The following is a 13,062-nucleotide window of genomic DNA, read 5'->3' as shown; positions in this document are numbered from 1 at the left end:
CACCCCCGGCCTTTTAAGTTGCTTTTTGTTTTGTTTTGTTTTGTTTTAGACTTCTTATTAAGTAACAACAGTAAGTGCTATCAAAGGTGCATGGTTACAAGCAATACCAGTGTACTAGATCTGTTCTCAATCGCATAAGACTTGGCAGTAGGTGGGGAGGTGGGGAATGGGCTGTTAAACTTTCTGAGTCATAATGTCCATAATTGGACGTCCATGAAAAGTGTATCAAGTACAGATGTAGTATTCCAAGTGATGAAAACACCAGAAACTGCCAGACTAGATTGAGGTAGGACGATAAGGAGTTAAAGATCATTTTCAGCTATATAGCAAATTCAAGATAGTCTGGGCCGCATGAGACCCCATCTCAGAATTAGGTCCAAAGGAGACTACAATTCACCAGACTCCAAAAGGCAGTCCAAATATCCAGAAATAGAAATAGATTCAATCTGGAGTACAGGAAGATTTCTAGTGGTTAGATAAAAACCAGCAAGTCAGGCCATGGTTTCGCACACCTTTAATCCCAACACGTAGGAGGAAAGAGACAGGCAGATCCTGAGGTCGAGGCCAGTCTGGTCTACAGAGCGATTTCCAGGACAGCCAGAGCTACACAGAGAAACCCTGTCTCTGAGCTAGGGAGATGGCTTAGAGGTTAAGATCACTGACTGCTCTTCCAGAGGTCCTGAGTTAAATTCCCAGCAACCACATGGTGGCTCACAACCATCCGTAATGGGATCTGATGATGCCCCCCTCTCCTGTTGTGTCTGAAGACAGCTACAGTAATAAATAAATAAATAAATAAATAAATAAATAAATAAATAAATAAATAAATAAGAAACCCTGTCTCTGAAAACACTTGTGAAGCTGGTTCCCTATATCAAAAGGAATACTTTTCCTTATCGCCTGCTGAAAGGACATGTGGCTATCTGCGGTGACAATTAGCATAAGGCACCAAGCCTTCAGCCTTCAGTACCACAAGCACCTGCTACAAATTTCAAAGTCCATCCTAGCGTTTCTCACTTCTTCCCCTGCTCCAAACTCCCCAGCTCACGGGTTGCTCTGCCCCAAGCTACTCATTCTCCTTATTTAATCCTTATAACTCATTCTCCTTATAACCCTGCTATTTTCAATATCTGTCTGTCTGTCTGTCTGTCTGTCTTCTTTTCTAATGACCAGGTCTAGCATACTATGGGGCAGTCATGTCATCAGTTTATTAAAAAGACAAACAAGCAACCCTATGAAGGCTGGCGCCTACGAGGTGTAGGAGTGCGTGCTTAAGCCTTGCATAGCGTCTGTAACTGAAAATGAAGCCAGAGCGCTAGACTGGGCCTGCTTAGTTGGGAGAGTTAAGTTTTTCACCACGCTCCCAAATAAAAGGAAGGGGATCTGAGGCTCCTGAATGGGTGTACGATGATCAACGGAGACACCACAAACACACACACACACACACACATGTACATGAGAGAGAATACACTGTCACTTTCTACCCCCCAATGTTGTACACAAAATGTGTGTGTATGTTGCCCTGGGTAAGATATCCATAACCCTCATCTACCAAATTCTCAGTGCATTCTGAGACTCAAAGGTGAAGAACTTTGAGCAGCAGTTCCCGAGCTTGTCTAGAGCAAGGGCAGACGGAGAGCTCCTGTGTGGGCGTCAGAGATATGAACAAGGAGCATTTTAGTGAAACAAGGTAGGAGCTGCAGGGAATTGGGGGTGGGGGTGGGGGGGGAAGAGTTCTATAATGCATCTAGCAGCAAATGCATTTAAATATCTCCAGCACAGTGATTAAGAGTATGAACTAGGGCTGGAGAGATGGCTCAGAGGCTAAGAGCACTGACTGCTCTTCCAGAGGTCCTGAGTTTAAATTCCAGCAACCACATGGTGGCTCAAAACCATCTGTAATGGGATCCAATGCCCTCTTCTTGTGTGTCTGAAGACAGCTACAGTGTACTCATGTAAATAAATAAATAAATCTTTAAAAAAAAAACAAAAAGAGGGGTTGAGGATTTAGCTCAGTGGAAGAGTGCTTGCCTAGCAAGCACAAGGCCCTGGGTTCAGCCCTCAGCTCTGAAAAAAAAAAATGACAAGAAACTGTCACTCTTGACATATTTTTTTTTTAAAAAAAGAGTATGAACTAAAAAATAAAAACTGTTGGAGCCCCTGCAGCTCAAATCTCAGGCCCTGCTGTATGCGCTACAGCGATGTCATCAATCCTTACAGTGCCCAGACTGTCATGCTTGTGGGCTCAAGCCAGCCTCCTACTCACTCTTGAAAACTGTTAAGAATACCGATGGGCACTACTGAGTCCTGCAAGAATCAATTTTATTGGAGCTAGGGAGATGGATCAGCAGTTAAGAGCTCTTGCTGTGTGTGTGTGTGTGTGTGTGTGCTTCCCAAGAACCTGCCTTTGATAGTCTGCCATTATAAGGACACTCTTTCTCATAAGTGTCTGCTGTTAATAGGAAACTTTCTAATGCCAAGATTGATTATTCTTTTTTTTTAAAGTTTTATTTATTTATTATATGTAAGTAGACTGTAGCTGTCTTCAGACATACCAGTAGAGGGTGTCAGATCTCATTGCAGATGGTTGTGAGCCACCATGTGGTTGTTGGGATTTGGACTCAGGACCTCCGGAAGAGCAGTCAGTGCTCTTAACCACTGAGCTGTCTCTCCAGCCCCCTGATTATTCTTATATAACATATTCTGTTACGTTCTGTGCCTCTGGAAACCAGTCATGATAGAAGTCGGTAGAACTGTTTTGTATAGTTATCCACAATAAGCTTGGATCTGAACCAACCTCCCAGCAGCACTTCCTGCACCTGTGTATAAGCTTTTATGGTATAAGCTGCCCCTGGGATGGACCCCAACATAAGAGAGACACCTGCACCAATATAAGAAACAATTTAGAGGGCTGGAGAGATGGCTCAGTAGTTAAGAGCACTGACTACTCTTCCAGAGGTCCTGAGTTCAAATCCCAGCAACCACATGGTGGCTCACAACCATCTGTAATGGGATCTGATGCCATCTTCTGCTGTGTCTGAAGACAGCTGCAGTGTGCTCATATAAATAAAAATTAATACATCTTAAAAAAAAAAAAAGAAACTATTTAGAGCCGGGTGGTGGTGGCGGTGCACGCCAGCACTCCGAGAGCCAGAGGCAGGCAGATCTGAGTTCAAGGCCAGCCTGGTCTACAGAGTGAGTTCCAGGACAGCCAGGGTTATACAGAGAAACCCTGTCTCGAAAAAGCCAAATCCAAAAAAACCAAAAAAAAAAAAAAAAAAAAAAAAAAAAAAAAAAAGAAAGAAAGAAAGAAAAAGAAAAAGAAACTATTTAGAATAAGACTTCCATTTGGAGTTGTGGTCTAGTTTAAGTTCTCAAGACCTCTCTGGAACTGACATCCTACTTGGCAGAAAGAGGTATATGTATGTGGGTAACTGACATCCTGGTTGGAAAGTTAAGACATGAATGCTAGACAAGGCCCATCCTGGTAGACAAGTTAGGACATGAATATTATTAGACAAGGCAAGTCCCCTGCCACAGTTGAATACCCCAACCAATGGGAGCAGGGTACGTGTACAACAAAGACATATTCCTAAGGAAATGCCCCTGTCTTTGAATCCTGATTGGTGAAATAACTTGGCACAAATGTTTGTAGATCTTGAGTTTAAAAACCCTGCAGGATCTTAGTTCAGGGTCATGGTTTAGTTCCTGAATCTCGACCATGGTCCTGGTCGGCCAGTCTTGGAGTAAGTGCTGAAGAAACTCTCCCTGTCTGACTGAGATCAGTGTGTGTGCAGTTTGTGAGGCGATTCCTGGACCCCAGCATTGTGCACACACAGACGAGTTGGCAGGGATACACAGGTGATCAAAAGTAAATGTCTCAGCAGTCAAGAGCACTCGTTCCCCCTTATTCTCGAAGAAGACCCAAGTCTGATTCCCAGCACCCATGTGGCAGTTCAAGACTCTTCACAAGGCCAGAGGATCCAACAATTCTAACCCAGAGCAAGCACAATTACCCACTGAGCCATCTTCCCAGCCTGCCTCCTTCCTCCCTCCTTCCTCTCCCCCCCCCCCCTCTCTCTCTTGTTTTGTTTTTTGGATTTGTTTTTTTTCGAGACAGGGTTTCTCTGTGTAGCCCTGGCTATCCTGGAACTCACTCTGTAGACCAGGCTGGCCACGAACTCAGAAATCTGCCTGCCTCTGCCTCCCAAGTGCTGGGATTACAGGAGCCACTGCCCAGCCTTTCTCTCTCTTTCTTAAAACTGGCTTTTTTGGAATGAGGATCCTCCTGATCCTCCTGCATCTGTCTCCCTAGTGCTGTATTTACAGATGTGCACAACCAAGCCTGCCTAGGATAACTTTAAAGTTTTAAAAATTATTTTTTCCTTTATTTTTACTTTATATGTATGGGTATGCCTATGTGTATGTCTGCAACACATGTGTACAGTGTCCTTGGAGACTGGAGAGGTTATTGAATCCCCTGGGACCGGAGTTACTGGCAATTATGAGCCACCATGTGAGTGTTGGAAATGGAACAAGAGTCCCTTGGAAGAGAAGCCAGTGCTCTAACTGCCAAGCCACCTCTCCTAGCCCCCTGCCCTTCCTCCCCAGTTCTGATCTTCCTCCTGAGTGCTGGGACTATAGGACTATGTCACCATGCTGGAGATGGCACCCACTCTACCAGGTGAGCTACATACACAGCTAAAATCACTTTCAAGGGGAAAATGATGCTTATAGATATAGAGAATAAAGCTATATATCACTTGGTCACCACAATACTCTCTAGTGTGGAAAAATTGCATTTTAAAATGTATATTTTTAGCTGGGCAGTTAGCACGCACTTTTAGTCCAAGTGCCTGGGAGGCAAAGGTGGGAGGATCTGCGAGTTCGAGGCCAGCATTGTCTGCAAAGTGAGTTCTAGGACACCCAGAGCTAGAGAAACCCTGACTGTAAAAACAAAACAAAACTCAAAACAAGGGAGGGGAGAGAAAGGGGTAAGAAGGGAGGGAGGGACAGACAGACCAAGGGAGGAAGGGGTTTGGGGAGAGGAGAGAGAGAGAGAGAGAGAGAGAGAGAGAGAGAGAGAGAGAGAGAGAGAGAGAGAGAGATCCTTATCTTTTATGGGTCGCGGGATTATTCTGTTTTAGTCCAGTTAATTCTGTCCTGCTACTTGAGGAAGTGCATAGTGGGAAGAGCGCACCCAGGTCGTTAAAAAACCTCAGGGACCTGTATTGCAAGTCTAACCCCTAAGCAATTGAAGTGTGGTTTCTTCAGTAGGACAGCTGCGACTCACATGACCTCCGACCGGTGCTGTAGTCCCCCAGGCTTCAGGGCGTGACTCCTCAGGCTGTCCTGGCAGCTATTGGCTAGGAGGCGGGGCTGAAGGGCGTCGCACTTAAGAAGGGCGACGTGGGGGCGTGCCCAGGAGGGTCGCCGGAGCTTCCCGATTGGTTGCCATCAGATAGGGGCGTGTCATCAAGCTGCAGGCTGCTGAGGCGGCAGGCTGCAAGAGTCCAGGGCGGCTTCTCTTCATTCACCTAAGATCTGACGCCCCTCGTCCTCAAGCCTGAGCACGCTCTGTCCCAGCTGCCATGAACCGCTTCAAGGTGTCCAAGTTTCGGCATATGGAGGCCCGGCCGTCCCGCCGAGAGGTGAGCCGGGCCAGTGGACCCCACTCCCTGGCTCCTGGTCCCGGATGACTGCCATTCCCCGGTGCCTGCCTGTGCAGTGCACACCCTGGGTTGCTAAGACCCTCACCCCGCCCCGCCCCATCTGTCCACCCGGAACTTCTCCCTTTAGATGAGCCCTAGAGTCCAGGCCGCCACTTCACTGCTCAGAGGACAGAGTCCGGAGCTCTGGTGACCCGCCCTAGTCGTTGGGTGATCCCGGAGGTCGGCCTGGCCGGCTCGCCTCCCCCTGTTACCCCAGGAGGCCTCGCAGCCCTCCCAGACGCAAACAGGCCTCTGCTTCCGGTCGGCCTTGCTGGGAGCCAGGCTGGGAAACTGGAGACGCCGGTCTCCCCCTTCCTGCAGTCTAGGATCACCCCTGCTCCGGCCCGGACTGTTGGAGAGATGCATCTCTTCTTTGTGGTCTCAGTGAGAGGGAAGGTGTCATCTAGAGAGGGAGCCCCTGGGGCCAGGCAGGCTCCTCCCTCGGGTTTCCTCCTCTGCTGGCGCAAGCTCTTCCTTTACTGGGGTGATGCTACTGGCGGTGGTTGGGGCCTGGAGAAGCCTAGAGCAGGTGGATTCCAGATGAAGTGTCAAGATGGACAGTGCACTCGATGAGGCACTAACCTTTCTCACCCCGTGCTATTTGGAAAGCCTGGAATGTCTTCCAACAATTGGGTTTATTACCTCTAGTGTCCCAAAGCGAGTTTTGACAACCATGCTCCGTTTTCATTCTCCGGACAGGTGCCCTTTCTGTACCTACCATGAGCTGCTCAGCCTCTCTAACACAGTGAGCAAGCATTATGGCATTCCCCTTCCCTCTTGCATTTAACAGCCTCTGGTCAGCAAGCACAGTATAAATCCATTGACAAACAAGAACACACAGGGGGTGGTGGGGGTGGGGTGGGGTATGTGGTGGGCTGTGGCATAAAGAAGTGAAGTAGAGTTTAACTTAATTGTGGAGGACAGTGCCTAGGGGATGGATTTCAACAGAGGCCAGAAGGGTGAGAAGTAAGAAAAAAAGTCAGTAAAGAAAAAGAAAGAGAACCCAGGGTGGACAGGGGCCATTAGCAGGCAAAGCCTGGGGACAGATGAGTTACAGGGCAGTCCTTCAGAGGAAGAAGTTGAGTTTTGTTATGAGTATAGTATGGAGCTGTAGAAAGCTTGAGAGGAAGTGTGTAGTACTGAGATTTGGATTAAGACAGTTACTAAGAGTGCGGTAATGACTACTGGACAGGTCTGGAGAGACCGTTAGGGCTCTGTGGCTTCTTCCTGTGTGGACCTCCTTCTAGTAAACTAACCAGAAAGGCCCACAGAACCTGGGAGGATTGCAGATCTGTGCTTTGACAACAACAGAGGAAATGGGGACCTTGATCTAAGTCGCAGGGCAAGCGCTCCTCTTCCCCATGTGTGGGGCCTTGCACACAGGGGAAGAGTGTGTTCTGAGGAAGCCAGATCTTTATCTTCTCCCTGCTGAGTGTGGATGTTCACAAGGGGTCCTTGAGCCCTGGGAGAGACCTCAGCAGAGCAGCCACAGAAGCCACACTCATCTTCTGTTAGAGTGTCACTTCTTGTCACCTTCCCACTCTGAACTGAAATATTCCCCCCCAGAGACACACACACTTCCTCTGACAGCCGCCTCCAACTCCTTATTAGGGAACTGATTTGCTAAATAGAATCACCCTCTGAGCTACTTAGATTATTTCAAGAACATTTGGTAATTTTTAAAGGACTGAGTGGGACAGACCCAAAAAAAAAAATTCCAAATATCGATCCTAAAAAATACTGCTCTAATGGTGCAGCTTTTTCTTTTTCTTTCTTTCTTTCTTTCTTTCTTTCTTTCTTTCTTTCTTTCTTTCTTTCTTTCTTTCTTTCTTTTTTTTTTTGGTTTTTCCGAGACAGGGTTTCTCTGTGTGGCCCTGGCTGTCCTGGAAGTCACTCAGAAATCTGCCTGCCTCTGCCTCCCAAGTGCTGGGATTACAGGCATGTGCCACCACGCCCGACTAATGGTGCAGTTTTAAGGGCTGAAGAAATGATTTTATTAGTGACATGCTTGCTGTTCGTGCATGAAGACCTAAGTTTGATGCCCAGAATCTAAGTGATGGTGTGTACTTACAATCATCACACACCTGCACACACAGGACAACAGCTGGAGCTCACTAACCAGCCAGCCTAGCAGACTTTGGGAGTTCTAGATTCAGGGAAAGACCCTGTCTCAAAAAACAAAGTCGGTGATTCCCATGGAATGATACCAGGCATGCGCACACACACACACACACAGAGAGAGAGAGAGAGAGAGAGACAGACACACACACACAGAGACACGTACACATACAGACTCACACGCACACACAGAGACATATACACATACAGACACACACACAGACAAACACACAGAAACACACACATACGCAGAGACACACCCAGAGAGACACACACACTCATACAGACAGACACACATACACACACAGACAAGCACACATACACACACAGATACACACATACAGACACAGAAACACATACACACACACACACACACACACACAGAGCTTCCTCAATTATGGCCCCTGTCTAGGCATGAGCGAAGAGCTGACACTAACCATGTTTGTTATTCTTCCTTTGCAGGCCTGGATCGGTGACATTCGTGCCGGAACCACCCCCACGTGCGGGAACCACATCAAATCAAGCTGTAGCTTGATCGCGTTCAACTCTGACCGCCCAGGTAGGGAGGCAGACGTGGGAGAAAAGGTTCAGACAGTATCACTGTAGATGGGATCAGGAAAAGGGCAAACTGCATTCGTAGTGGAGAGTCCGAATGGCCAGGGCTGTGGGGAGGGCAGGCCTTAGGCCCCTATACACTGGTCAACATATAGCAGTCAGCTTTGGCTTGTATGTAAACCATGGTGGTGGCTCTAGCCGGGGAGGAAAGAAAATGGTGTTTCTGTTTTCAGCTATCCCCACAGACAATCCCCCTCCTTGTATTTGGACCTTGGGGGGCTGGGATGGATCACAATGAAGATTTGAAAAACTCTTGTGCAGGGTGTCATGCTATCTCTGCATCCAGGAGGCTGAATCTGGAAGACTGTGAGATGCAAACCAGCCTGAGCCACTCAGACCCCATCTCAAAAAACAAACAAACAAGCAAACAAACAAAAACAAAACCAGGAAGAAAAAAAAAACCTTAAAAAACAGCAAAACAAAACCAAAAATCAGAATGAGCTTTTGTGTTAGTTGAGCTCCCTTGGCTGCTTGTGACAACGTCACCAGACCAACCGTTAGCACGGGGTAAATGCCTCTTTGGCTGACTAGGGACTTTAGGCAGAGCTGGATCCCAAGCTTCTCAAGTTCTCTCCACTTGCACCCTCTAACTCCACCCCATCCTATTTCTTCCTAGTAGCGTCTCACTTTATAGCCCAAGATGGCCTCCGACTTGCAGGACTCCTCTAGCGCCTTTCCCGCTTGCTGTGATTAGAGGTGTAAACCACCTCACCTGTTCGTTCCCAGTTTTTCTCTTGGTCCCTCAACCTTGAGGTGCTGGCTTCCTTCTCTGGTGAGGATGGCAGGAGCGCCAGCTGCCAGCCCAAAGCCGACCTCTCCCATGATCTGCAGAGTGCTGGAAAAGAACACCTCACGGGAAGAACCTAGGTCTCTTCAGTGTCAGGAAAATAAGTGACAACTTGTAGAGGCTTTCAGGAGGTCACATGATTTGGGGTCTGGAGTCCTTTGAAGGGAGATAAGTGACCACCATGAAACTCAAAGTGAGGACCTCTGTGTCTGTTTAACAGGTGTATTGGGTATCATGTCTCTGGAAGGCCGCGAAGGGAACAAGAGGCACGTGACCTACCTCGGCTGCCATTCAGGTGGGTGATGCTTGATCCCGGAAGCCTGTGGCCTGGGGTTCATAGTTGGTCCTGCCGCCTGCGGCTTCTTGTCCACACTGTGTGTTCTGTAAAGGCGTCGAGGTCTGCAGGCTGCTCCTGGTTTGGGATTCTGGCCTGGAGGAGGGAAGGTGGATGTTCAGTTCGTCTGGGCCACAGAGGGATGCGCAGTATCCGTCCCTGGCTCCCGGACGTCCTCCCTGAGGACCAGACACAGCACCATATGCCTCTTAGCCCTGCATGGCCTCTGGAGTCCAGCAGCGTGCCTCTAAGCCCCCTTCCCAGCCACACTGCCAAAAGCCACTCAAGGAGGTGGCTATGCTGAGCTGCGGGGTGGAGACGGACCCTTACAAAGGATTTTTGTCTGCTGCAGCTTCCCCCAGGGGAGGACCCCAGCAGCCCACGTGGCAGAAGGCCCACTCTGGGGAACATTTATTAGGTATCGACCTTGTTGGCGTAGTCCCCAGCTGTGGCTGCTGTGGGCTAGATCTCTTACTGGAGACTGTGGTAAAGGAAGAGGGTAAACTCTTACTCCTTAGGTGGGGTGGGCTGAAGGAGTTTGGAAGCAGGGTTCTGCTCGTTGTCAGAGTTCTGATGGTGATGATTAGATTGTTAACAACAAAAGCCAAGATTTACGTAGAGTACTCTGGGTGTTTTCCAGTCTAAATTTTCTTTTTTTTTACTTTCTAAGAATAGAGTTTCTCTGTGTCGCCCTGGCTGCCCTGGAACTTGCTTTGTAGTCCAGGCTGGACTTGAACTCAGAAATCCCCTTGCCTCTGCCTCACAAGTGCTGGGATTAAAGGTGTGCACCAATATGCCTAGCCCAATCTAAATTTTGTTAGTATTTTTTGTGTATGAATGTTTTCCCTGCATTGGGTCCGTGTATAGCATGCATGCCTGGTGCCGAGGAGGCCAGAAGAAGTTTGAGGTTGATGTCACAGATGGCTGTGAGCACAGCATGTGGACTGGAACTGAGTCTGGGTCCTCTAAGAAAGCAACCCGTGTTCTTAGCTGCCGAGCCATCTCTCAGGCCCACTAATCCAAACTTTGAAAAGGAGTTTTGAGATGTCATTTGGATACCATATGTAGAGCTTGTTTTAAGTGGATATTTGATGTTTTTAGGTTGTGTTGGTTTGTTGGTTGGTTGGTTGGTTGTTTTGCCTGCATGTTTGTCCCACATTCTTACAGTGCCCTCAGAGGCCAGAAAATGTTGGATCTTCTGGGACTGGAGGCACAGATGTCTGTTAGCTGCCAGTTTTTTAAGGTTGTAGAGTTGTGGGTTCCAGCATCTCTGTTTATCTGGGCCCCCTTATGTTTAGTAGGAACCTTGTCACAGAGTCCTGGGCAGCAATCATTTTATTCTTTGCTTCTAAGGCAAAGATCTGCACATGATTTTCATGGGCATAGCCATCTGAGGTTGGCAGGAAAACAGGCAGGAAACGGTTGGACCACAGCCGCCCAACCCAGTTCCTCCTAGGGTAGCACATCCGGCTGCACCTCCAGTTGTGGGAGGCTGCTGGGATTCACCCCACAAATCTCCCTTTGGCTTGAGCAGCTGGAGTTGATCTCACCCCTCTTCTGCTGGAGGAGAATATGTCGGTGCAGAATGAAGCAGAGCTAAGGGGATATCGGGGCTGGAGGAATGCAGTGGGGAGGAAACATGGAGGGTGGCGGGTTAAGGATGGGGCTGTGGCCAGGGCCACAAGCCAGCATCACCACAGCAAGAGATGCCACTGCTGTCCCTCCCCAGTGTCAGAGGAGGCAAGGGAAGTGGGATGGGTGTGGACAGGACCTTCCAGTGACTCCTCTGGATTTCCAGCCAACATGATAAGGCTGTGGAGCGGCTGGCATCTAGAAAGGAATGGAACCGACTCACAGGAGTGCATCTTTACTGAGTCCTTGCACACACAGGCTTCCCTGAATTCCCATGACAACCCAGCAGTTAGTGAGTGCTGCAGTAGCATCCCTAACTAGAAAGATGAGGGTATCCACATCCCAAGGGTAAGAAACATTGCCAGGAGCACACAGCTGAAAAGGAGTGGGCTGGCAGCTGCAGCCCCGCCTTGCTTCAGGACGGTGCTTGCCAGTGTGGGATCATGCTGCCTTTCCTACGCTAGGAACTGTAGGCGCCCCTGTTGCTCCGTTCCTCTGGCTGCTGAGTTCCTCCAAGCAGCTGTGCCTCAAGATGAAAGGGCACTTCCAAAGGCAGGGCAGCAGCCAGGTCTCACGTACCCAGGGTCTTCCTTCATTGGTGCCTGTGTGGCCCAGATGCCACTTAGTGTCTCTAAGGCAGACACTGCCCCTGTATCTTGCTGAGTTATATCCTTCACCTTTCTTATATTTCCTTCACTGTTATTTTTGAGACAGCCTCTCACTGGGTTGCCCACACAGGCCTTGGACTTTTTTATTCTTTCTGTTCCAATCTCCCAAATAGCTAGAATTACAGACTTAAAGATCTGTGCTACCAACCTCAGCTCAGGGAGGGCTCTGGGGAGCTAGAGCTCGGTTACATCAAAGGGCCCTGCGAAGAAAAACTCTAACCAAAGCCGCCAGCCTGCCCCACACACTATTCTGGCTTCTGTTTACAGTGTTCTACTGATAGGGGCTTACTACTCTCCAGACATTGGCATAGCGCCCTCAGAAGTAAAAACCATCAAGAAGCAAACATGAAATCAGGCACATCTAGATCCCAATTCTAGTTCTGAGCTTCAGGTTTTTTAACCCAAAGTGTGGGTTGTTTCGTATGTATGTATGTATGTATGTATGTAGCTACTTAGCTACTATTTTGGGTTTGGGGGGGACAGGGTTTCTATGTGAAGACCTGGCTATCCTGGAACTCACTCTGAGGACCAGGCTGGCCTCGAACTCAGAGATCCACCTGCCTCTGCCTCCCAAGTGCTGGGATGGGTTATTATTGTTGTTGTTGTTGGTGGTGGTGGTGGTGTATGTGTGTGTGTGTGTGTGTGTGTGTGTGTGTGTGTATGTGTGTGAAAGAGAGATACAAGAGACAGTGTTGAGGTTCACATATGTCACAACATGTATGGAGAACACAGCATGTATGTGAGAACAGATGACAACGTTCAGGACTTGGTTCTCCTCCATCGTGGGTTCTAGGGATCTAAGTTAGGTCATCAGACTTTGTTTGGCAAGTGCTTTTACCCGCCAAGGCATTTCACAGGCCCAGGGTGGGTTACTTTAGAACTGCCGCTGACCTGAGGAGATGGCTGACCAGGTAGAGGCACTTATGTGCAGGCTTGATGGTATGAATTCAATGCTTGGGTCTCATCAAGGGGCAGTAGTGAATTTACTAACAGAGTTGACCTCTGACCTTCACATGCTTCCATGACATGTGCTTGCCTGCATATACATATACATGCACTAACTACAATAAATACACACACACACATACACACACACACACACACACACACACACGTATAGCCAGAACACAGAACAATGTTTAGAATTAGATGAGAAGACAAGCCAGGCTGATGGCACATATGTTTAATCCAAGCATT

General features: G+C 48.3%; 1 protein-coding gene across 1 annotated transcript in view; it reads left to right on the top strand.

Moving 5' to 3' along the window:
* The first annotated feature begins 5,468 nt into the window (after positions 1-5,468).
* Positions 5,469-13,062, top strand: part of Coro7 (coronin 7) — a 53,816-nt gene continuing 46,222 nt past the window's right edge. The window contains exons 1-3 of the mRNA XM_052195846.1: positions 5,469-5,651; positions 8,292-8,388; positions 9,452-9,526. Coding sequence (XP_052051806.1) covers positions 5,592-5,651; positions 8,292-8,388; positions 9,452-9,526 — 232 coding nt within the window. The 5' untranslated portion in view covers positions 5,469-5,591. The remainder of the gene's footprint in view (positions 5,652-8,291; positions 8,389-9,451; positions 9,527-13,062) is intronic.

Source organism: Apodemus sylvaticus, chromosome 10, assembly GCF_947179515.1.
Source record: "Apodemus sylvaticus chromosome 10, mApoSyl1.1, whole genome shotgun sequence".
NCBI classification, from domain to species: Eukaryota; Metazoa; Chordata; class Mammalia; order Rodentia; family Muridae; genus Apodemus; species Apodemus sylvaticus.
This window is presented reverse-complemented; position numbering and strand designations above follow the sequence as displayed.